Below are 25,014 nucleotides of genomic sequence, written 5' to 3' on the forward strand. Positions count from 1 at the left end.
AGTAAAAAAAAACTGCTAGCCTATCCAGCCTTTCTTTACAACTCAAACTTTCCACACATGGCAACATCCTGGCAACATCTCTTCTGAACCCTCTCCAGCATGATAATATGCTTCCTATAACTGGGTAACCAGAACTGGACACAGTATCCAGAAAAGGCCTCACCAAGGTCCTGTACAACCTCAAAACGACTTCCCAACTCCTATATTCAAAGGACTAAGCAATGAAGGCAAGTGTGCCAAATGCCTTTTTAACCACTCTGTCTTAAAGTAGCAAGTGCATTTTTGAGTGCCAGTATCTCATAATTCCCCAATATTGTTTAGCTTTACAATTCTTACAGGGGATCACCAAATTAGCTGTCATCAGTTAGCTTCTGCTTTGATTATTTCAACATCACAGGCTAACATCCATATTCTGCAAACATACCTTATTAGAGTTCAAGACATTTGTTTCAGTGTTATGATAAGCCACAGCTTATAGTTAAATTGTAGCTGTTCTCAGTTCCTTGCTATTCAGAAACGAAAGTGGGAACGTTTTCATTTTTAATATTTGAAAGAATATTTTAATGTATTTCTTCCTGTTTTACTTTCTCTTGGGATAAGTTCTTCAATTTGATTGTCATATGCGATTGCTTTAAAAGTTTTAGATTAGATTACAGTGTGGAAACAGGTCCTTCAACAAGTCCACACCGACCCTCTGAAGAGCACCCCCCACCCCAGACCCATTCCCCTACATTTACCCCTTCACCTAACACTACGGGCAATTTAGCATGGCCAATTCACCAAACCTGCACAATTTTTTGAATGTGGGAGGAAACTGGAGCACCCGAAGGAAACCCATGCAGACACAGGGAGAATGTGCAAATTCCACACAGACAGTTGCCTGAGATGGAAACTGAACCCAGGTCTCTGGCGCTGTGAGGCAGCAGTGCTAACCACTGTGCCACCGTGCCGTCCACAAGTTATACTGCAATGTAACTTTCTCTCTCAAGAAACGTATATAAGTGTCTTTTACCTCAACTTATATTGTCCACTTGAATTATCTTCTCTCATAGCGAATTCCACAAATACATTACCCTTTGAGTGAAAAGGGTTTGTCTATTTAGTTCTTAATTCTAACTCCTTGATGCTCTCACAGGTGGGTAAATCTCTCTGTAACATCTTTGTATTTCCATTCAAAATTGAAAAATCAATCACTTAACTGAAATACTTCCTCATACCATTAAAATACAAGAAAGTATAGCTCTATGCCTACTGAGCAGGGATTCTGGTCAGTAAAGAATTCAACCTTTCCTTATCATTAATGAACTAAGTGTAGGATAGCAGACAAGTCTTGCATTTATTAAACTTTTCAGGTGATATTCCTACCGACAGAAAATCTGCCAATTTCACAGATGCCAAAGTGTGCAGTACAAATGAGGCACAAGAGGAAAAACAGTGCACATTTTCTGTGCAATGATCTGACACGCAAGCCACTCTAAATTTAGGTGGCCATGTTGTTCGGAACACACATTTCTTGTGCAATTTGAATGGGTATTTCATTCTCAGTTCATTTGATAGTCTTTCCCTGCCAGGTTTGAGTGTAAATTTAACAAAGACAAAAATAAATTATTTAATAAATTTCCAGTGTTAAAACCTTAATGTTACAAAGATGTTTTACTTGAAACGCTAATTTATGATGTCATTGTCTAAAAGTGCTGTTTTATTAAAATATGGTATTATCAGGTGAACATGTGAATCTTTTGAAAAGAACACTTTGCAAAATAAAAGACAAAGGCTACAGCTGCAAATGAAAAACACAAGTGGTTTCAATTAAGACACCAAGACAATGAAGCTTTCCGAAAGAGGGAATAGTTAAGGATAATAAAGCGACTGGAATTTAAAAACTAAAGATCAAAAAGAAATTGTCACAGGGACAACAGCCTTGCTCTCTCTCTCTTCCTCTCAAACTCCCTCAAAGTTTGAGAGTTGAAAACCCATCATAAGACCACATTTCCCCATGTCATGAGTTCTTAAAGCAAGAAATTTCAATAAACTCTCCAAGTCTCCAAGTAAACATGAGAAATTAATCTGCGACAAGACACACTACTTAAAACCTTTTGGACAGCATCCACTGAGGAAACAGACCCTTCAGTTATAAGCCAATATGCAGACAATTAGCAATTTGGTTTGAGTTTAAATTTTCCTGGGTCAGGTTTTTAGATTGTATATGCTACAGAGTTTATCTCACTTTTTCCATCTTTCGGGGGAAAGTTAGTTTCATATTTGCGTAGATGGCCATACTTACACATTTTAAACCCTGTACTATATTCTGCACATTAACTAGAGAAAGTTTTACAAATAAAATTAACTTGTTACTTGTTAAATTAAGAAATCTGGCTGACTTACTTCTGACATCAAGTATCTATTAATTAAATTAAAATCAAGCTGTTGTTGCATCTCTGATAGGAATGGAGGGAAGAGAGACATTGGTTCACCAATTCTGACTTGGGTCATAACACTAAAATAAGATTGACACTAAATGAATAATTATGAAAGCCTGAAACAATGTAATCACTGTATGAAGTGACAGTCGCAAGAAATACAAGCAGCACTTTATGAATTCATTGCTACCAAATATGCAGATTAATAGCACTTCAATAATTTGAAAGATTAATTTAAAACTACAACTTTCAATATTATTTATTGATGTAAGTATTTGGAATCAGATCTATAACCCATTTATTCCGAAGAATGAATTTTATTTGTTACTTTGGGAGTTAAGTCACAGGAAAAAAATAGAGAAGTAAACAAAGTTGCTGAACACAAAATTTGAAAGAAAAGCATTTTTAAAAAACTGCCAGATACACACTACTTTGTTGTTGGAAATTTGTTTGAGACTGGGAAACTCCATGACCTCCTTATAAGAAGCTTCAGTACAGTTATCAAACTCAGAACTACAATCTGGGATCAAAATATTTTGAAGCTGCCTTTCAATCTCAAAAATATTGTCAACAGCATCTCTGTCAAAGCAACTAAAAAATTTTAAGTTCACCTACAAAGTTAAAGGATTTTCTGTGTATTAATCTAAACAAATGAAGAATAGCACATTTAAAAAGGTTAATTATTTCATTTTGTTTTTAAATTTGCTATCCTCCATTTTCATAGGATAATTTTCAAATTGCACCTTCTTGGTAAAGCACACAAAATTGCTTATTATATGACATGAAGGCAAAAAAAGTGCTACACTGTTCTATACCTGCAATCAAAACTATAATTTAAATATCATTTACTATGTGAGAAATTCATTTTATGTCTTCCAATATATAGCAAATGAAAGATAGCACAGTCAAAATAACCTTTTAAACAGAAATTTTTAATACTTCATCTTTTACCATAATCTCTCAACTTGGACATTAAATAACTGTATTAAGTAAACTATTAACATATCTGATAACATTATTCTTTGACTAATTTTAGCTAATACAGGCGACAAAATCTTAAAAGTTAATGCATTTTAATTTTAAATACACTTCACATAGGATAACTACAAAAATATGCAAGTAAAAATGTTCCATGAAAAATAATCATTTTGTATGACTTTTTAAAAATATATACTTAATACCTTGTCAAAAGGGATGCCATACTTTTTGAGTATGGATGGAGAGATAAGGGTCATCTTGTGACGTAGGAAAGCATCACATCCTTGGGAACTACTCGGAAAGAAACCTGTAGATGATAAATATTTTTAAATTAATTTGATAATAACATATGTCATAGTTGTTTGATGGTACAGAGTTTTACAAGCATAAGCTCTAGACAGGGCCTGGCTTGAACAACCTAAGGGATATACTGCTTGATCCACCAGTCTTTAATATGTATAGCCCATACACTTGGCAAAGCTCACAACAGTGTCCATCATTCAACATGACTCTGCAATTGGACAATATGTGCTGATTAATTCTATGCATCAAAAGAATTACATAGGCATCCTATTTAGAACTGACAGTTGGTAGACTCATGTGCTGGAAGTTAACAGTCAATCAACATTAATGTGCACATTCTCCATGGTAATGTCTCTACCAATCATAATCCACTTGCCAACCAATAAGCACTCTCCTTGCATGCAGTATAAATGTACTCTTGCAAATATCCTGACGAGTGCAAGACAAAAAACTTCTTTTATCTACATGTAGGTTCATTTCATTTTATAAAACTAGCCCAAAGTATGTCCAATCACAAAGAGATGTGGCCAGTGTATGCAGAAAAGGCAATACAGCAAACATTCAACTATAATCTTTTTAACAAAATCTGATTGAAGTCTCTTTGCTCTGGTTTTGCTCACTTGTGAAACTATGTATTTTAAATAGTAGCTCTATTAAAACAGTCAAATATTCGTGTATTTCCCAAATGCACTGAGGGAATGTTACTTAAAATTATGTATCAAAACAATCATGGGAAATATAACATGTCAACCATGGCTAAAAAAAATGGTTGTTAGTCATGCTGTTTCCATAGTCACTAGGTTCTGAATTCAAGTCCCACTTCAATACCTGAATGCAGAAATCAATGCTGACAGTCCACCACAATTCTCCTGGTTCAAATGCAAAAACAATTCTCCTGGTATCCGGGCTAATATTCATGCCTCAATTAAAACATGAAACAAAGTATCTGATCAATACTTGATTGCTAACGACTGCTGTGTTTCCTACAATACAATCATGACCGCACTTCATGACATACTTAATTGGCTGCACAGTGCATGATACCTTGAGGTCTTGAAAAGTGTTTTGAAGCCTATCTTTTTTATTTCAATAAGTTAGAATAAATTTTTGCAGTACTAACTGGGTGCTGCACTGTTGGAGGTGCCATCTTTCAATTAGGTATTAAAACTTATTTTCAACTGTTCAGACTTACCATGAACATCAATTTTGCAACCATATCTCATCTCTACTACTGCCATTAACACCTACTTTGGCTTTTGCTCTGGACACCCTCACCATCTTTTGCACTCTCTCCTCTTCCTCCTCCTTTGTCAACAACATAGAAAAATCATCTTCCAGCCTTATTCAGCTCTGAACAGTCATATCGGATTTGAAACGTTAACTTCATTTCCCTCTCCACAGATGTTGCCACACTTGCTTAGTCTCTCAAGCATTTTCTGTTGTGTTATTTTTTACATAGATGAAGCATTATAATCTCTAGAATGCAGTTAAACTCATGATTTTCTGGCTCACAGGAAAATATGAGCTTTGCTGCGTATGTGTATATGTACATACAAACAAATTTCATTTAAAGATTTTTGGAAACTACGTATTTATAATAACATGTAAGAGATAGGAGCGTAAGACTTCATATTTATTCATAACCCCTTCAGGGAAGGAGAATACTCCACTGGCTGTAACAAAAAAAATTCAAATACACTCACGACGTGGGAAATGATTTGAAACCATGTTAACATACTTCTGACGGCAGACAATCGCGTTGAATTTAGAATTTGCTTTATTATCACATGTAGTCAAGTACAGGAATACAGTGAAAAGGCCCAACATTAGGAACAAAGTACCTAGGCTCAAATCTTACATACGAAATAGAGAAACAAAGGAGATAGTGACATTACCTTACAGTTATTCATAGTTTAAGTTAGAAAAGTAAGAAATAAAGTTAGAAGGATAAGCATTACGGTCTTCCTATAAAGGGCCTGCAGTAGATCAGTGATCTGGCTGGGCTTGCAAGCTGCTGACCACCCACACTGGTCCTCAGTCCAACATTCATCGCTGTTCCAGGTACACTGACCATCCTGCTTCACTCGAGCCTCCAGCTCACATTGATGAGACAATTTCCTTGTGGATCACTGATTTAAGCAGGAGCTACAACACTGCAAGCTAAAACACGTCCAATTATTTATGATTCCCCTACCCCATACAAGTCTTAGTTGTATCTCAGAGTTGACACTGACGCAAAAGTGCAAGTGCTTTGAAGTCTGTCTTTCTTACTTCAATAAGTTAAAATGCAGGCTTTAAATTGAAGTGGGAAGTGAAAATTCTATTCTAGAATTTAGATTTGATTGTAATTCCAACAACCAACAGTTCTCCCAATAAATATCAAATTTATCTGATTTTCAGTTTTACAAAGTTTAACCAACTCCAGATTCTGAATAAAGCCATATTTATTTAACTATCAATATATCAATTTTCCACTCTCAATTATTCAGAATTTGAAGCACCTCTTAAATGCCAGGTTAGCAGATGTAAAGATATTCTTTGGTAGATTTTCCACTGTGGGATAGTGCCAAATGCTAATTTTGGAACAATTATGAATTTATTCAAATTTTCATGCATCAAAGTAGGTGTCATTAGAGGAAGCACATCCTTCTGGACTTCCTCTGGACCAAGAAAGCATATTATAAACTAACAATGGGAAATAGAGGTCACATGGGTCACAGACCATCGAAGTCCCACTCTTCTGTAGCATGCAAAAAGCAGCAAGTGCCACTAATTACCAGACATTTTATTCCTTGGATAATATATTTTACAAAACCACATTCATCGTATTTCTACAATGCAAATTCAAACAAATTTATAAGCTTGTCATAAAATCCCAACTAGTTATAACTGGCACTTTAATGCATGAGATTTGTATTGATTGCAATGATCAAAATCATCAAAAAGAGAGAAATGCCATCCAATGCTCCCATCTACATCTGCCTTTGCTAATCCTTATAGTTCCATGTCAGTAAAGAGCTAACGACACATTATTTCAACTAAGACAAAAGTAATACATTCCTGCTAGAAATCTGAGGTACACAACATGTCAAATTCAGTACCTTGTGCAAGACGTTCCAGCCTCTTCCCTTGTTCAGGAGGTACCGCATACCTGAAAACGAAAGAATGGACAGATCAATTTTGCCCTTTTTGGATCCTAAGTTGCTGCTCCGTTATTTTAATGTGGGCATAAAATTAGGCATAATAAGAGCATCCAGAAAAAAGATGCAGCAATATTTTTAATCATTATCAAGTCAAAATCAAAACCAAGTGTTTAAAAAAAAGAAAACAACTGTGCCATCCGTTCTTCATGTGTAGCAGTTATAATGCTTAAACAGACTAACTAAGTTGAATTATTAACAGATACAGTTACATAAAGCTATGTACTACTCAGAGCAAAGTTTAATCTAGCACCAACTTGCTGAAATTCATTACTTATTCTTACATAGGTATTAATTCAGTAAAATGTTCCCAAGTCAATTGCTATTTACTGGAAAAACCTGGTAAAGATATAACAGTGATTTATGAATTTTATAAATACATTGTTTTCATTTCTTTTTTTCCAACATCCTACAACAGTGGCCATTAATTTTGCTTGCAGGCTATTGTTGCCCATTCTTTATAGACTGCTACCAAGAAATGCATACAGGGATCTAACAGAGCCATTATTTCCAGTTTTGATGCCTTACAATCTATTTCCTTCCACGGCAACAAGGCACAGGTTTGGAAGAGAGGCAAATGAAAACTTGTAACTTTTCAATCATTTGATTATCATGTTAAAAAAAATAAGAACTAGGAGCCACATTAGACCTCACAGTCTGTTCCACTATTCAATACAATCATAGCTGATCTTCAATTTAAGTACACCTTCCCTCAATTCCCTAAGAGACAAAGAATTTGTCAGCCTAAAATATTAAAGTTCGAGAGTCCACAAACCTCTGGGGCACAGAATTCCCAAAGACTCTTGACCCTAGGGTGCTCCCAATAAATATAGCCATTAGTCGCAACCCAGTAACTCTTCAAATACCACGTCATGATTCAATAACAGAAACACAGATAATTACATCACAGAGAAACCGTCAGTCCACCTACCATACCTGTCCTATTTTTTTGAAACAGGAGTTTTTCTAAATCCCATATTCCGACATTTTATTCAGCTAAATTTCCTGTTCAACTCCCCTTTAAATCTATTTAATGAAGCAAATTTCAGCATTTTTAGGTAAAGCATTCCAGAGCCAAACCAAGCTCCAAATGAAATAACTTCATCTCACCTTTTCTCTACATATTTTTCCAATAATCTTGAATGTATCACCAAGTTATTGATCAACTCACTAGAAGAAATAATTTTGTTCCATCGCCTTTATCCAAACCTCAGCATATTGCAATCCTCCACTTGATCATCTCAAACTTTATTCGAAAACTTTCCCAACCTCCCCTTATGACCTTCATTCCTGGTAATATCTGAATGAACCTCCTGCATACACTTTTTGAAGTGGTAATATCTTACCTGAAGTGTGACGGAAAGTGGTTTTCACAATGCATCAATCGAGGCCTAACCAGTGATTTGCAAAGACGTAGGATCATCACATTGCTTCTGTACTCTATTGCACAATGTATAAACTTAAGTAAGCCAAATGCCATCTTTCAACTTGCCCTGCCATCTGTAAAAATTAATATATATGGCCAATAAGATTTTTTTGGTTTTGAGCTATTTATACTAAAATGTGTTTTCTTATTATTCCTTCAAAGTATCACAGGACAAAAGGCAAGTGATTGGTTGATAAGTATTATTACTATTTTTTTCTCTCAAGTTGTGCATTGGTTTCAACCAAGAAATTTAGTTCATAGTATGATGAATTCCATTTTTGCAGTATCAATTTGTGCTGCAAGTGAATATTGTAACATCCAGGAATTAGACAGTTCTAAGGGGTTGTTACATTCAAGTCCCATTGCTGATTGCTACATTTGAATGCTCCAAAGTATTAGCTACATTCAATGTTAAAAAGGAACAAGGATGATGCATGCTTCAAGGTTTTCAATTGGTCTCTCAAAACATTTCAGATTCAGTGAAGAACAGTTCCAGGTCACAGTCAGTTGGAGAAAATAGAATCAGAAGCAAGCTCCATGCAGGAAAGGGCTGTAAAGCATTTCTGCTGAAGAGGCAACCAATGTACAATATGTCTGTGTCGTTGTGATTCAGTGAACAGTCGAGAACAGTTGAGTGGCCCTGTGTAACTGGAAATCTTTGGATGTTCCAGGAGCCAGTAGGCAACTGTGTGTTACAAACACGGCTCTGAAAATTTCTTTAGAGGGCTCAAAGAAAGCAATACATCATGAATAGTTCAGTACAAGTGAGAATGATTATGAAGAAAACTATAAACTTTGTGCATTGAATAAAGTTCAGGAAACAAGCAAAAACGCAGTGCTGATTGAAGCTCATTGTTTATTAAAACTGGACTTGTGCCAGAGAGTAGTCCCAGGAAAGAATGGTGAACCAGCAGTTGTTGAGGCTGTTCAAGGATGTTGAGCTGTTTCTGAGAGGCATCAAGGGTAGATTATTAAAAGTGAAAAACTGGAATGCCTCTTGACGTTTTAATGAGATTTATAGACACACATTACCATTAATATTGGAGTTGGGCAATCAGAGAAATCCCCACCTTGATCACACTTGCTTTATGCTCTGTGGGATGTTAGCCTTGTTTGCCTCGTGTTAAGTTTGAGATGTTAGAATACAGGTTATTTGCATAACCCAAACCTTTTTCTTGTTAATAATCATTGCATGTCCATTTAAGTATTATTTGTAATAAACTAATTATTCTTTGTTAATTACAAAAAACTTGGTTGAACTGTTTAGATTAATAAACCAGATACAATGAAAAAATCTATTATGGACCATATCACTAATAAAATTAAAAATATCTTATGGCCAATGGAGGAGTGACATTAGAAAGGAATCAGTGCATTCCCCCATGCTTAATTATAACAGTAGTATTTTAAAGTTTGGTAAGCTTGAAATTTCCTGAGATATAAATCGGGTTAAACACAACTAAATCGCTGATAAATGCAGAGACTTGACCAATAAATGGAGACATGCAAGGCACCTCAGCTCCAGTAAACACAGGTATCTTTCTCTATGGGATAGTCAGTCATTCTTGATTGTGCGTTTAAATGACAGAAGGGATTAGATGGCACAAAAGCAGACAGACTACTGCTTCTGGTTGCAGAATACAAAACAAAGGGTGCAACTTAAAACTGAACTAGGCTTTTCATGAGTGAACGCAAGAAGCATTTTTCACACAAAAGGTAAATGCAGAAAATTTGGAATTCTTATGGAATGCTTACCCCAAAGGCTGTGGTTAGTTCTTTCAACATTGAGATTTATTATTTATATAAATAGTTTGGATGAGAATACAGAAGGCATGGTTAGTAAGTTTACGGACAACACCACAATTGGTGGCAAAATAGACAGTGAAGAAGGTTTTCTAAGATTACAATGCTGAAATGGGTTAACAGGCTGAAAAATGGCAGATGTAGTTCAATCTGGATAAATGTGAAGTATTGCATTTTGCTACAATAGTTAAGAGCAGGGCTTATACAAGTAATAGTAGAGCCTTGGGTAGTACTGTAGAACAGAGGGATCTAGGGGTTCAGGTATATAATTTCATTAGATTACCTACAGTGTGGAAACAGGCCCTTCGGCCCAACAAGTCCACACCGACCCTCTGAAGAGTAACCCACCCAGACTCATTTCCCTCTGACTAATGCACCTCGCACTATGGACAATTTAGCATGGTTAATCTACCTGACCTGCACATCTTTGGACCTTGGGAGGAAACCGGAGCACCTGGAGTAAACCCACGCAGACACGGAGAGAATATGCAAACCCACACAGGCAATCATCCCAGGCTGGAATCGAACCTAGGACCCTGGTGCTAACCACTGAGCCACCATGCCGCCCTAAAAAGCATATCCTCCCCAGCGGGGAATTGAACCACGGTCTCCCACGTGACAGGCAGGGATACTAACCACTATACTACTGAGGATCTCTGAAGTGTGTGTCACATCCTTCATTGCTCAGTCCTTTGAGTATAGGAGTTGGGAAGTCATGTTGGGGTTCTACAGGGCATTGGTGAGGCCTCTTCTGGAATACTATGTCTAGTTTTGGTTGTCCAGTTATTGGAATAATGTTATCAAGCTGGAGAGGGTTCAGAAGAAATTGACCAGGATGTTGCCGGGTATGGAATGTTTGAGTTATAAAGAGAGGCTGGAAAGGTTGGGATTTCTATCACTGGAGCATAGAAGGTTGAGAGGTGACTTCATAGAAGTTTATAAAATAATGAAGGGCATAGATAGAGATAATGGGAGTTGTCTTTTCTCTAGAATGAGGGATTTTAAGACCAGAGCCACATTTTTAAGGTGAGAAGAGAGAGAATTTAAAAAGACAAAAGGGTCAAAGTTTTTACACAGAGGGTGGTTCATGTGTGGAATGAACTTCCTGAGGAAGTAGTGGATGTGGGTATGGGCCAGGAGCAGTCAGCTTAGTTTGGGATTATGTTCAGCGTGGACTGGATGGACCAAAGGGTCTGTTTCCATAACTCCATATACTCCATAATTCCAATAAATTATTGTTAATAGGCAATAGAGATCAAAGGCAATGCATCAAATTTGTGGCTTGGGGCACCAAAGAATATAAATCATACAGCACGGACACAGACTCATCTATTTGACCAATTTTCCCAAACTAAACTAGTCCCACCTGTCTGCATTTGGCTCATATCCCTCCAAACGTTCCTATTCATGTACTTATCCAAATGTTCTAATAGTACTTGAATCTACCACTTTCTCTGGCAGTTCATTCCATATAAGAACCAACTGTGTGTGAAAAGGTTGCCCCTAACGTCCTGTTAAATATTTTCCTTAAACTTTTGCCCCCGAGATATGAATTATCCCACACTAAGGAAAAAACCTTTGCTATTCATACTTATCTATGCCCCTCATGATTTTATTAACCTCTATAAAGGTCATCACTCATCTCCTACACTCCAGTGAAAATAAAGTGCCTGCTTGTTGAAGAAGATTGCTTGTGAACATACAAAATCACAGTTCTGAAGCACTGAAAAGACAAGTAATCATCTCCTTCACAATACACAGATTCCCACTTAGCTTTACGGCTTCTGCAAATTTGGAAACATTATATGATTCCCATATACAAGTTACTTATATATGTTGCGAACAGTTGGGTTTCAAGGGGGAAGAAAAGAAAAAGTTAAAAAATACCAAAAGTTAGAAAAGTGACAGAACACAACATATGCCAGCAAGACACAGAGCAGTCGTGCAAGCTTGACACAACAGAGTTTGACAATTTCAAATTGTAATTTCTCCCCATTTTTTCAAGAGGTCGCTGTTGTTAATTGATCCTATTAATGTCACTTACACTTCCTCCAGGTTATTTTTATTTGTCCGATTACTACCCCTTTCTGCATATCACTCTCCTTTCTGTATTCTAATCTCTCTCAGCTTCAGCTATAGATTTTTTGTTTTGATTTTCACCTCTCCCCAGACTTGCTTAAAAAGTTTTCAATGTTTTTAACATGTCCCAGTTGTATTGAAAGGTTAATCTGAAACAGGGACTGTATAGCCTGCTAGGTATTACCTGCATTTTCCGTTTTCTGTTCACATTTGCATCACCTACATAAATTGCTTTTGAAATACAGCTTTCAAAAGATGCAATACTGTAAATTGTCCTTTAAGTAAATTAGCCAGAAAAGGCAACAAACACTCAATAAACCAGGCACCAGCTTCACAGAGAATACAAATTACTGCTGATATTAAAACAAATACAATGGCTAGCAAGTTTTGAGAAGATGTGTAGCTCAGATTGAGGTTCTGGATGTAGGTTTGCTTGCTTAGCTGAAACGTTCATTTTTAGACGTTTTTTCACCAATCCAGGTAACATCCGGATGAAGCACTGGTCGTACGGCCAGTGGTCGTAATGCCACCTAGAAGCATGGCATTCCAACCAGAACTCTATCAATAAATACATTGACTTGCATCCCATTTACCACCTCTTGAGAAAAAGAGCAGGAAATGACATCACCAACCCAAGGAAGCCAGAACACAAATAGAAAGCTGGCCATACCACCAGTGCTTCATCCAGAGGCTCGCTGATGATAACCAGTATGGTGACAAAACTTCTGAAAACCAACCTTCCAGCTGAGCGAGCAAACATACATCCAAATACAATGACACTTGATAGTTGAGAAGAAACACCACATTGAACTCAAAATGTTAATTCAATTTCTCTCTTCTCAACTGCAAAGTTTCTCCAGCACTATCTGGTCACATTAGTTCAACATATTTACTCAGCTGTTTCTTCTACAGATGCTAGTGTTTCTGGCATTTTCGGTTTTTTTCATGTTGCGCATCTCTCACTTTTTGGTCTTGCTTCATCAATTCAAGCAGCAACAAAAGGAAATGGTGCCTAGTGCTCCTGATAGTCTCTTTCATCCATTGAATGTGATAACAGGTAGTATGACAGCAGAGGCAAATTAAGGACTGGCATTTTTCACATCGTACTTGATGGGAGAGTTTAGTTGGTACTCACAAAGTGGAACAAAGTTGTTCCGTTCCCTTACTGATATCTTCAAACTATTTGTAGTATTTCTGCTATATAATAACTTGCCCTTCTTAACACTATAGCTGTAAATCAAACTTCAAAGGAAATGTTATAAAATTGTTTTTCATATAAAACTATAATGCACTTAGCAACGAATTTAAAAGATAATTCAGTGGATTTAACAAAACATTTATTTTACAATGTAATATCATTACCATCCAGAAGAGGGCAGGGAAACAATATTTCAAAGATCTTTAAATACCTGTGTAATTTGTTGTAGTCAAAGCTATGACTAATGTTCTGTAACAAGTGTGGTACTTGGTTTTACACACGTATTTTGTGCAATATAATCAGTAAATATCACCAGTTACAAACAGCATGGACAAGTAGCTAAATTTGCATTATATCCTGGCCTATTATTCTTATTTCTGAATATACAAGCACATGGAGTCATAGAGGAGTACAGTATGGAAACAGACCCTTCAGTCCAACTTGTCCATGCTGACCAGACATCCTAATCTAGTCCCATTTGCCAGCACTTGGCCCATATCCCTCTAAACCCTTCCTATTCATATGCCCAGCCAGATGCCTTTTAAATGTTGTACAGCACTCAAATAGACCTTACAGTCCAACTGTTCATGCCAAACATAATCCCAAACAAAACTAGTCCCACCTGCCTGCTCTTAGCCCATACCCCTCCAAACCTTTCCTAAACATGTACTTATCCAAATATCTTTTAAATGTTATAATTGCACCTGCATCCACCACTTCCTCTGGAAGTTCATTCCACACACAAACCACCCTCTGTGTAAAGAATTTGCCCTTCATGTCTTTTTTAAAATCAGTCTCCTCCCACCTTAAAATGCTGGCTGTCACATGTATATTAAAATTATATGGTTGCATGTGGGTCATGGGCACTCAATGAAGTTTCACTTCAGCACAGAGAAATATTTAAGAGTGTCTTATAGGACAATGATTGCCTCCCTACCCTGCCCAAGAGGTCAAGGCCCGCCTGTCATGGAGGTGTGTCAGAACAGGTTGATTAAACGTTATATGTACAAGCTTTTAAGGTCTTTTGTGGTGCAATGGTAGTGTCCCTTCCTCTGGAACAGAAGGTCCAGGTTCCAATCACACCTGTCCCAGAAATTTCTCATGATGTGTATGTCTGAATACAGTGATTAAAATATTTTTGTTTTAAAGACATACACTGTTTGTGGCTGAGTTAGAAGATGCACATTTGCATTTATTTACATCTTGAACCTTTCAAGACTGAGTATTAGACGTTAGACCTTATACAATCTATCACCAATTTTATGTCTGGAGGTCAACACTGATGTCAGCTGCAACGTACTCCTCTGAAGAAGCTCTAAAGTATTTAACCAACAACATCTGCACTTATATAAAGCCTTCAGTATAGTAAAGCCTTCACTGCAGCATTATGATTCAACCCCAAACCACAGCAAGGTATGACTGGTCAAAAAGATCAGTTTTAAAGAAGCAACTTACAGAACACAGTAACTCAGTGAGGGAATTTCTGAGTTTAAGGACAATGCAGTTAAAAGGACGGTCACGATGGTGCGGTGAAGGAGAATAGGGATGAGCAAACAAAATAAGATTGTAGAAACATAGGAAGCTTGGAGCATTGTAAGGTTGGAGGATAGGGAGAAGTAACACAATGGAGGGCTTCGAACAAGCATGAGAATGTTAAAATCAAGGCATTGCCAGATTGGCAGAGAATATCAGTCATGAATTCAACTGAATGTTGTCCAGACAGCCATATCACTAAATGGATGAGACACTGATATGGTAGATTGTGTCACGGAACTGGTAAATCCAGAAGCTGCGACTTGGGTACATATGTTCAAAACCCACTACCATTCCTTCTCTCTTCAACAACTGAGCCATTCTGACTCTTCACCTACTTCACAATTTCTATTTCTGTGGATAGGCTGTTCACCAATATCCTCTACAAACCTGCCAATTTTACAGTGACTTTGACCTCCTTGTATCCTGCTTCTTGCAAAGACTGAATTCCATTGCCTCAGTTGTTCCATGTCAGTTGCATCTGATTTGATTATACCATCTTTGACTGAGCTGCCTTCAATGTATCTTCCAACTTCCTCAACCAAGGATACTTCCCTCTCTCCCTATTGTGGCTGACAAAGCTCTCAGTGGGTCCTATCCATCTACCAAACTTCTGCCCTCCTTCCCAGAACAACGACAGTGTTGCTCTTGTCCTAACTTTCCATCCCACTGACCTCCAGTTTGAAAGAGATATCCTCCACTTTCAGACCACACAGATCAATGATGCTACTAGCAAACACATCTTCTCCTCCCTTCCACTATCAGCATTCCATAAAGATCACTCCCTCCGTGACACCTTGGTCTACTCCTCCATCAACCCTCAAGTTTCCTCATGGCACCTTCCCATCTAATCACAAAAGGTATAACACTTGTGATTTCACTTCCTCCCTCCTCATCACTGAAGCTCCAAAATACCCTTTGATGAAGCACAGATTTATTCATACTTCTTTCAATCTAATCCATTTTTTCTGCCACAAACAATGTGGCCTTCTTCACAATGAATAGACCAAAATGCAGACTGGGTGACCATTTTATGTAACATTTCTGTTCTGTCCATAAAAATTACCCCAATCTTCCAGTTACCTCCCATTTCAATAAACCACCTCGCTCCCATGTCAACATTTCCAACCAAAGTCACTTTCCCACTGAGGTACATGACAGCCTTCAAGACATGACAAGGAGTTCAACAACTCCAGGGATGAACATTATCCTCCATTCTGTGTCTGCTCTCCCCCCACACATTTTATTCTTACACCACAGTTAAAATACAAAATAAAAGAATTAGCATAACTTTAGCTCTTTTGAAACACTTTGAAAAATAATACATATTTTAATGATCACCCATCAACTGTTCAAATACAGCAGCACTGCATAAACACTTTTGTCAAAGGCAAATTTAGCAAAACAGATTTCCCTTGCTTGCTATCTTCTTCAGTCCCAGAGAAGGAAAACCAATAGAATAAATCTAGCAACTTGGTGAACTGCAGTGGTTCAAAAAGACAGCTGGCGTCCACCTTCTCAAGCGCAACTAAGGATGGTCAATAAATCTTGGCAAGCCAGCAATGTCAACATCCCACAAATGAATAAAATTTAAAAAGCTTCAACTCTAAAAACCCCAACTTCAACCACTGAAAGCAAAAACTAAAACCCTGTGCTTATGTGAGTCTGACTCCACCCACTCATCCTTCTTTTGTCTATTAAAAGAAACCCAAAGCTATTTCCTCTGCTTTCCATGGAACAGACACCTTGTCACCAGGTTCAATAATACCTTCAAGAGAACACAACAGAATAACTCCCTCTTATAGGCACATTTTGTCTACCACCAACTGCACTCCCCCCAACAATACGTCTTGTTGGCCTTGTTCCCAGCAGAGCTGAACTATGTACCTTATGCAAACCTTACATAAACACTTATTTCATATCTCAATTTCTCCTTTACCACCATTAGAACTATCTCTATTGTTTGCACTTGGCACCTTTATTATCTGTTACATTTCCTTGTCCTCCACCTGTATAAATGCCAAAAGTCAAACAACACCAGGTTATGGTCCAACAGCTTTATTTGAAAGCACAAGTCTTTGGAGCACTGCTCCTGTGTCAGCTGAGTCAATCTTTATCAACAGCATTAAAAAGCTGCCATATCCAGTCTCCTCTAGTTCCAAAGAAGAGTTACTTGACTTCAAATGTTGATTCTGCTTCTCTCCCACCTAACAGACGTGCTGAGTTTCTCCAAAATTTTGTTTTTATTCCAAATCCTAGAAGATGACATTTAAATTTCCTTAATAAATCAAGAATTGAAAGCTAGTCTCAATAACAGTGGCCACAACACCGTCGTCAAATATAAACCCATCTGATTCATTAATGTTCGCTACGGAAAAAAATCTACCATCCTTATCTGGTCTACATGTGACTCCGATCCATAGCAATAACGTTAGCTCTACACTGCCTTCTGACATGGTTTTCCAAGTCATTCAGTTCAAAAGCAATTAGAGCTGGTCAACAAACACTAGGCCCATCAGTGAGACTAATATCTCAAGAAAGATTTTGCTTTTTTTTTGTATATTCGATCATAGTCTATTAATGTCCGCTAGCTGTACAAGACAATAAGAACTAGTTCCAAGACTTTCAAACATGCAAAGAAACAGCTATGATTACTCAAATACTTGCTATCTTCCGAATGTGAATTTGAACAGCTAAATTAACATAGATTTGCTCAGCTCACCCACCACAAACACAAAAATGACAGCTGACATTCTAATACATTGCAGTGCTGAAGATTTTCTTCAATTATGGAACATGGGTATCACTGGCTGTCCAGCACTTATTTCACATCCCCAAGTTGTCGTTGAGAAGGTGGTGGTGAGCTCCTGTCTTCAACCACTGCAGTGCATGCATGTAGGTAGACCCACAATATTGTTAGGCAGTAAATTCCAGGTTTTGACCCAGCAACACTGAGGAATGTTGATATATTTCTAAGACAGGATAACAAGTGGTTTGGAGGGAAGCTTGCAGGTGAAGGGAAACCCTTGTACCTGATGCCCTTGTCCTCCTAGATGGGAGTGGTGGTGGGTTTGGAAGGTACTGTTTAAGGATATTTGGTGAATTTCTGCAGTGCATATTATAGGTAGCACACACTGCTGAGACTGAGAACAAGATGGGTTAGGGATTGGATGCTTGTGGATATGGTGCCAATTCTGCTTGGTGTCAAGTTTAAATGCTATCGGAGTTGTACTCATCAAGGCAAATGAGGCATTGTGCAATGTAGATGGTAGACAGGCTTTGCGGAGTCAGGAGGCGAGCTAATTGCTGTGGTATTAAAAACCTACTCTTGTAGCCACGGTACTTATGGCTTTTCCAGTTCAGTTTCTGGTTAACAGTAACTCTGACAATGTTGGTAGCTGAGGATGGAGTGATAGATTTGTCTAGGTCTTGTTGCATTTGAACATAAACAGCTTCAGGATTTGAGGAGTCATGAATGGTTTTGAACATTGCGCAATCATTTGTGAATATCGCCACTTCTGACCTTCAGATCAATGATGAAGCAGCTGAAGATGGTTGGACCTAGGACAATACCCTGAGGAACTCCTGTAAAGATGTTCTCGAGCACAGATAACTGATCTCCAAAAACCACAACCATCTTCCTTTGTGCTTCCTGTAACTCAAACCAATGAGATGTTTTCCCCTTGATTCCCATTGGCTCTAGTTTTATTAGAGCTCCTTGACACCACACTAGGTCAAGTGCAGCCTTGAAGTGAAGGGCTGTCATTTTCACCTCACGTAAGCGGCCCTGTCAGAACCCAAACTGGGCATAATTGAGTAGGCTATTGACAAATAGATGATGCTTGACAGTCCTGTTGATGACAACTTCCATCACTTAACTAATGATCAAGAGTAGACTCGTAATTGACTAGGTTAGATTTGTCCTGCTTTTGGTGTAAAAGTCATACTAGTGCAATTTTTCATGCCAGTTTTGAGGCTGTACTGGAACACTTTGACTAGGAGTCCAGCAAGTTCTGGAGCACAAGTGTTCATTACTATTGCTGGAAAGTTGCCACGGAATTGCCTTTGTAATATTCTCTACCTCCAACCATTTCATGATATTTCTTTGTATTGAATAAAATTGGCTCAACTCTTGCCTTTGCAATGCTGCAAATACTTCAGACTTAACTTTTGCACTGATGTGCTGGGCTCCCCCAGCATTGATGATGGGGATATTTATTGAGCCTCCTCCTCCTCCAGTGAGTTGTTTAATTGTCTACCACCATTCACAACTGACTGGATGTGTCAGGATCGTACAGCTCATATTTGATGTTAGTTGTGAAATCGCTTAGTTCTGCCTATGCACTTGCAGCTTATGCTGTTTGGCATTCAAGCACTCTTGTTTGACAGTTTCACCAGATTGACACCGCATTTCTTAGGTATGCCTATTGCTGCTCCTGGCATTTCCCTCCTGTACTCTCCATTGAGCCAGGGTTGTTCATAATAGCAGACTGGGAGATCTGCTAAGCCATGAGATTGTAAATTGTATTTGAGTTCAATCCTAATGCTAATGATGCCCAATTTTCAGTTGCTAAGTCTGTATGAAGCATGTCTATCTAGCATGATGGTAGTGCCACACAACAGAATGGGAGGCATTCTCAATGTGAAGGCAAGAGTTTGTCTTCACAGGAATGTGCATTGGTCAGTCTTACAGCCATAGACAGATGCATCTGCAGCATACAGACTGGTGAAGATGAGATCAAGCATCTTTTTGGCTCTTGTTGGTTCCCTCATAACCAACTGCTAAACTGTGTCTGCAGCAATGTTCTTTAGAATTCAACTACTTCGATCAATAGTGCTCCTACTGAGCCACTCTTTGTCATGAAAATTTCCACCCAGAATACATTCCGTACTCTTGCCACCATCAATGCTTCTTCCAGTTGTCATTCAGCATGGAGGAATATTGATTCATCAGTCACAGTGATCAGCAGCAGGTTTCCTTGCCCATGTTTAATATGATGTCACGAGACTTTGTGGGGTCCAGAGTCAATGTTGAGGAGTTCCAGAACAACACCCTTCCAAACTGTATACCACTATGCCGCCATCTACAGGATGTAACCAGCGAATGTGATGGTAGTGTTTGGGGCATTGTGTCTAAGATAGGACTTCAAGCACATGAAGAGGTCAGGTTGTTTTTGGTTGACTAGTCTGTTAGACATTTCATAGAAGCATAGAATCCCTACAGTGTGGAAACAGTCCACACCAACTCTCCAAAGAATATCCCACCCAGACCCATTCCCCATTCCTATTAATCGACATTTCCCCTAACCTACATATCCCTGAACTCTATGGGTATTTTAGCATGGCCAATTCATCTAACATGCATATCTTTAGACAGTGGGACGAAACCAGTGCACCCAGAGGAAACACATGCAGACAGACAGAGAATATGCAAACACCACAAAGAAAGTCGTCCGAGACTGAAATTGAACCAGAGTGCCCGGTGCTAGGAGGCAGCAGTGCTAACCACTGATCCACCAGGCCACCCACCCAATTTTGGCACTAGCCTCCGTATGGATGTTAAAAAGGAAGATTTTGCAGAGTCGACAAGGGTGTTTTTACCATTGTTGCTTCCAGTGCTTAGGTAGATGCCAGGTGGTCCATCTGGTGTCATTTCTTTCTTGAGAATTCACAGTGATTGATACTGGCTTGCTGGGCCATTTCAGAGGAAGTCCAGAGTCAATTACAATGCTGTGGATCTGGTGTCATATGCAGGCCAGACCTGGTGACGATGGTAGATTTCCTTTCCTGAAGGACATCAGGAATCAGACGATAATCATGGTCATCATTACAGTCAATTCCATATGTTCATTGAATTCAAATTCCACCATCTGCCATAACAGGATTCAATCCTGGGTCACAGAAAATGGTATGAACATTCGCTGAGTTTCTGGATTAACAATGGAGCGATAATACTACTAGGTTGTTGCATCCCCAAGTACAGTTAATGTCTTTCAGATGAGATATTAAATCAAAGCTCCATTGACCTGCTGGGGTGGTCGTAAAAGATCCCACGGCACTACACTAAAGAACATCAAGGGAGTTATCTCCAATGAGCTAGCCAATAATTTTCATCATCACAAAATAAGATTATCTATTTATTATCACACTGGCATTTGTTGGAGTTTCCTGTGTACATTTCTGACAAAATAATGGAGACAGTTCTTCATTAGGTAATGTGAAGTGATTTGTTGCCAATAATCTCAAAAAATGAGAGTGAAATGCAAATCCTCCTTTCTTAGGAATCAAGAAATCGCTTCAACCATATTGAGTTCACAACATAAGTGAAAAAAAATGGGCTGATGTTTTCAATCAGAGGTAAAGTAAAAGAGCTTAGCATTGTGATCTATTGAGGTTCATTAAATCATGACAGTGTAACTAAACACATAATTTTGACAACAAGAGAGAAAGTGTCAGCCTTGAATAAGCAGGTGATTATGCATTAAACTAGAGAGGTTTATTTAATGATCAATGTAATGTTATGAAGTTTAAAGCGTGTACTGTACCTTTTAAGAGTGAGTGAAAGCTGAAAGCTGGTAAGCACCCATGATGTGACTGACTAGCAGTCACAATGTGTGCTGGAAAATTGAAAGATGTAACATTTGGCTGTAACCTCGATACCTCAGATGTTTTCACAGCAGTTCATATTTAACCAGTTTAAATTATGCCCCAACGTGCTAAAATTCAATCAAATTTGAATTTTACAGTTTTGCCAACATCGAACCAATGAGATGATCAAAATGTTTGGGGTATAAAAAAAGCAGGCGTTTTGGACAGTTGGCCAGAAAGTGCACCAATGGCCATTAAAAGACTGCTAAGTCACCACACTTTCAATCAAAGGTACCTTTCTCACATGAAACATTTTTGCAGCAGAAGACCGAAGACGACACAGGGAGATCTACAAACAGAGCATGATTGACACCGGAGATGACAGCCGCTGTCTGGTTTTGAAAGTTAAGTTGCTATAAATTTAATAGGGGCTTTATTGGATTAGTATATTGTTATGGAGTGAGAGGTAGATAACAAAACTTTGAAAGAAAGGAGGCGTGGGGTTCTAAATAGTTGTTGTTTAATGGTCACTTTTAGAGTTAAAGAATAAATCGATATTTTTTGTTAAATAGGAGAATTTGGGTAGTTCTTTACCACTCATACTTGAATAGATTACCAGGCAAGGTGAGCTTGTGTGTGTTTGGTTTAAATTAGCAGAAGGGTTTACCACCGTGTCGTAACAATTTGGGGTTCGTGATTTGGACAGGTTTAAACAGATTCAGTCTGAGATTTGGACAGATTTGAACAGATTTGGGGTATCTGCAGTTCCTGCGGATTGGAGGGTGGCTAATGTTGTCCCACTTTTTAAGAAAGGAGGGAGAGAGAAATCAGAATTATAGACCAGTTAGTCTGACCTCAGTGGTGGGAAAAATGCTGCAGTCAATTATAAAGGACGAAATTATGACACATCTGGATAGCAGGAACAGGATAGATCAGAGTCAGCATGGATTTATGAAGGGGAAATCATGCTGGACTAATCTTTTGGAATTTTTTGAGGATGTAACTCTGAAGATGGACAAGGGAGATCCAGTGGATGTAGTATACCTGGACTTTCAGAAAGCCTTTGATAAAGTCCCACATAGGAGATTAGTGAGCAAAATTAGGGTACATGGTATTAGGGACAAAATACTGACATGGATTGAAAATTAGTTGGCTGACAGGAAACAAAGAGTAGTGATAAATGGCTCCCTTTCGGAATGGCAGGTGGTGACCAGTGGTGTGCCGCAGGGATCAGTGCTGGTACTGCAGCTTTTTACAATGTACATTAATGATATAGATGAAGGTATTAAAAGTAATATCAACAAATTTGCTGATGAGGAGGATGTTAGGAGAATACAGGGTGACCTGGACAGGCTAGGTGAGTGGATGGATGCATGACAGATGCAGTTTAATGTGGATAAATGTATGGTTATCCACTTTGGTGGCAAGAACAGGAAGGCAGATTACTACCTAAATGGAGTCAAGTTAGGTAAAGGGGCAGTACAGAGAGATCTGGGTGTTCTTGTACACCAGTCAATGAAAGCAAGCATGCGCATACAGCAGGTAGTGAAGAAAGTTTATACCATGCTGGCCTTCATAACAAGAGGGATTGAGTACAGAAGCAAAGACGTCCTTCTGCAGCTGTACAGGGCCCTGGTGAGATTGCACCTGGAATATTGTGCACAGTTTTAGTCTCCAAATTTGAGGAAAGACATTCTGGCTATTGAGGGAGTGCAGCGTAGGTTCACGAGGTCAATTCCAGGAATGGTGGGACTATCTTATGCTGAAAGATTGGAGCGACTGGGTTTGTACACGCTCGAGTTTAGAAGGCTGAGAGGGAATCTGAGACGTATAAGATTATTAAAGGATTGGACACTTTGGAGGCAGGAAGTAATGTTTCTGCTGATGAGCGAGTCCCGAACCAGAGGACACAGTTTAAAAATAAGGGGTAGGCCACTTAGAACAGAGTTGAGGAGAAACTTCTTCACCCAGAGAGTGGTGGGTGTATGGAATGCTCTGCCCCAGAAGGCTGTGGAGGTCAAGTCACTGAATACTTTCAAGAAAGAGTTGGACAGAGCTCTTAAGGATAGTGGAATCGAGGGTTATGGGGATAAGGCAAGAACAGGATATTGATTGAGGATGATCAGCCATGATCATAATGAATAGTGGTGCTGGCTCGAAGAGCAGAATGGCCTACTCCTGCACCTATTGTCTATTAAAGATCCCAACTTGCCAAGTAGTGTCCTAAGTCTTTAAATAAAAATGTAGAGGGGACAACTTGTTTAATTTCGGTTATTTGTGGTTGGTTAAATTAAAAGTAAGCAAGATGGCTCTTAAAATTGCCAAAGGAGGTTCTGGGGTTTGATGATGATTTCCAAATTTGCAAAGGAAGTTTAGAAAGAAAAGACCATTCTTCTAGAATTAGCAAAGAGGTTAGATTTGAGTTTAACCAAGGACAAAAGTAAAGCTGACACTCAAACACTTTGGTGTGTCAGAGGAACAGACAAGTGCAGTAAAGTTAGAAAAATTTAAATTATAATTGAGGAAAATGGTTTTAGAAGATCAACAAAGGGAGAGAGGAAGAGAGGGAGAGAAGAAAATGAAAGAGAGAGAAGGTTCTTAGCTGAGCAAAGAGAGGCAAGAAGGAAGAGATAAAAGGAGAGAAAAGAAAGAGAAATGGAGAGAGAGTTTGAACTTCATAAGCTGTGACTTAGTCAGCAAAGTCAAGTTAACAGGATGGAGATGACGAGAGAAGGTAGTGATGTATACAAATATCTTAAAACACTGCCACATTTTGATGACAAAGACATCGAAGCCTTCTTTATTTCATTTGAAAAATTGTCTAGGCAGATGGAATGGTCAGAGGATTTGTGGGTAATGCTAGTTCAGACTAAGCTGGTAGGCAGACCTACTGAGGTATTTGCAGCGCTGTCAAATGAGGTGTCAAGAGATTATGAAGATGTCAAACAAGCTATTTTGAGTGCTTATGAATTGGTACCAGAAGCATATAGACAATGGTTCAGAAACATGAAGGAGGAACCAAATCAGACTTATGTTGACTTCGAAAGAACTAAATATAGTAATTTTAATAGATGGGTGAAGGCCTTAAAAATAGATAAGACCTACGAGGCTCTAAGAGAGTTTATTGTGTTAGAGGAGTTTAAAAGCTCACTTCCAGAGATGATAAGAATTCATGTGAATGAAAAGAAAGTTCAAGAAGTGAGAACAGTAGCAGAGATGGCAGATGAATATACATTGGAGCGTATGCAAATACTAGTTTCCGGCAAAAAATTCATCCTGTGAGGGGTAGAAATTTGGAGAAGAGGAGATCCTACACTATAAAACAAAGAGTAGAGAACACTAGTAATAATTTACCACAGGTTAAAAAAGAAACCCAAGAGGGTGGAAAGGAGGTGAAAGGCCTCAAGTGGGACATGTAAAGTCACAGTGCTGGTTGTGAAAGAAAGGCACTGTGAGAAAGGATGTGGTAAATGGGGCTAAGCCAGT

At 38.4% G+C, this 25,014-nt stretch overlaps 1 protein-coding gene across 7 annotated transcripts in view; it reads right to left on the reverse strand.

The window, feature by feature from the left end:
• Positions 1-25,014, reverse strand: part of LOC140487885 (lysine-specific demethylase 4C-like) — a 427,159-nt gene that overhangs the window by 310,186 nt on the left and 91,959 nt on the right. For 5 of the 7 annotated variants that reach the window (XM_072587280.1, XM_072587271.1, XM_072587299.1 and 2 more), the window contains 2 exons: positions 6,803-6,852; positions 3,602-3,705 (listed from right to left, as the gene is read on the reverse strand). In XM_072587280.1, coding sequence (XP_072443381.1) covers positions 3,602-3,705; positions 6,803-6,852 — 154 coding nt within the window. Of the gene's footprint in view, positions 1-3,601; positions 3,706-6,802; positions 6,853-8,247; positions 8,402-25,014 lie in introns of those variants that run through there. The other 2 variants (XM_072587308.1, XR_011962962.1) reach the window with 2 other exon arrangements.

The sequence above is a fragment of the Chiloscyllium punctatum genome, chromosome 2 (genome assembly GCF_047496795.1).
Source record: "Chiloscyllium punctatum isolate Juve2018m chromosome 2, sChiPun1.3, whole genome shotgun sequence".
NCBI lineage: Eukaryota > Metazoa > Chordata > Chondrichthyes > Orectolobiformes > Hemiscylliidae > Chiloscyllium > Chiloscyllium punctatum.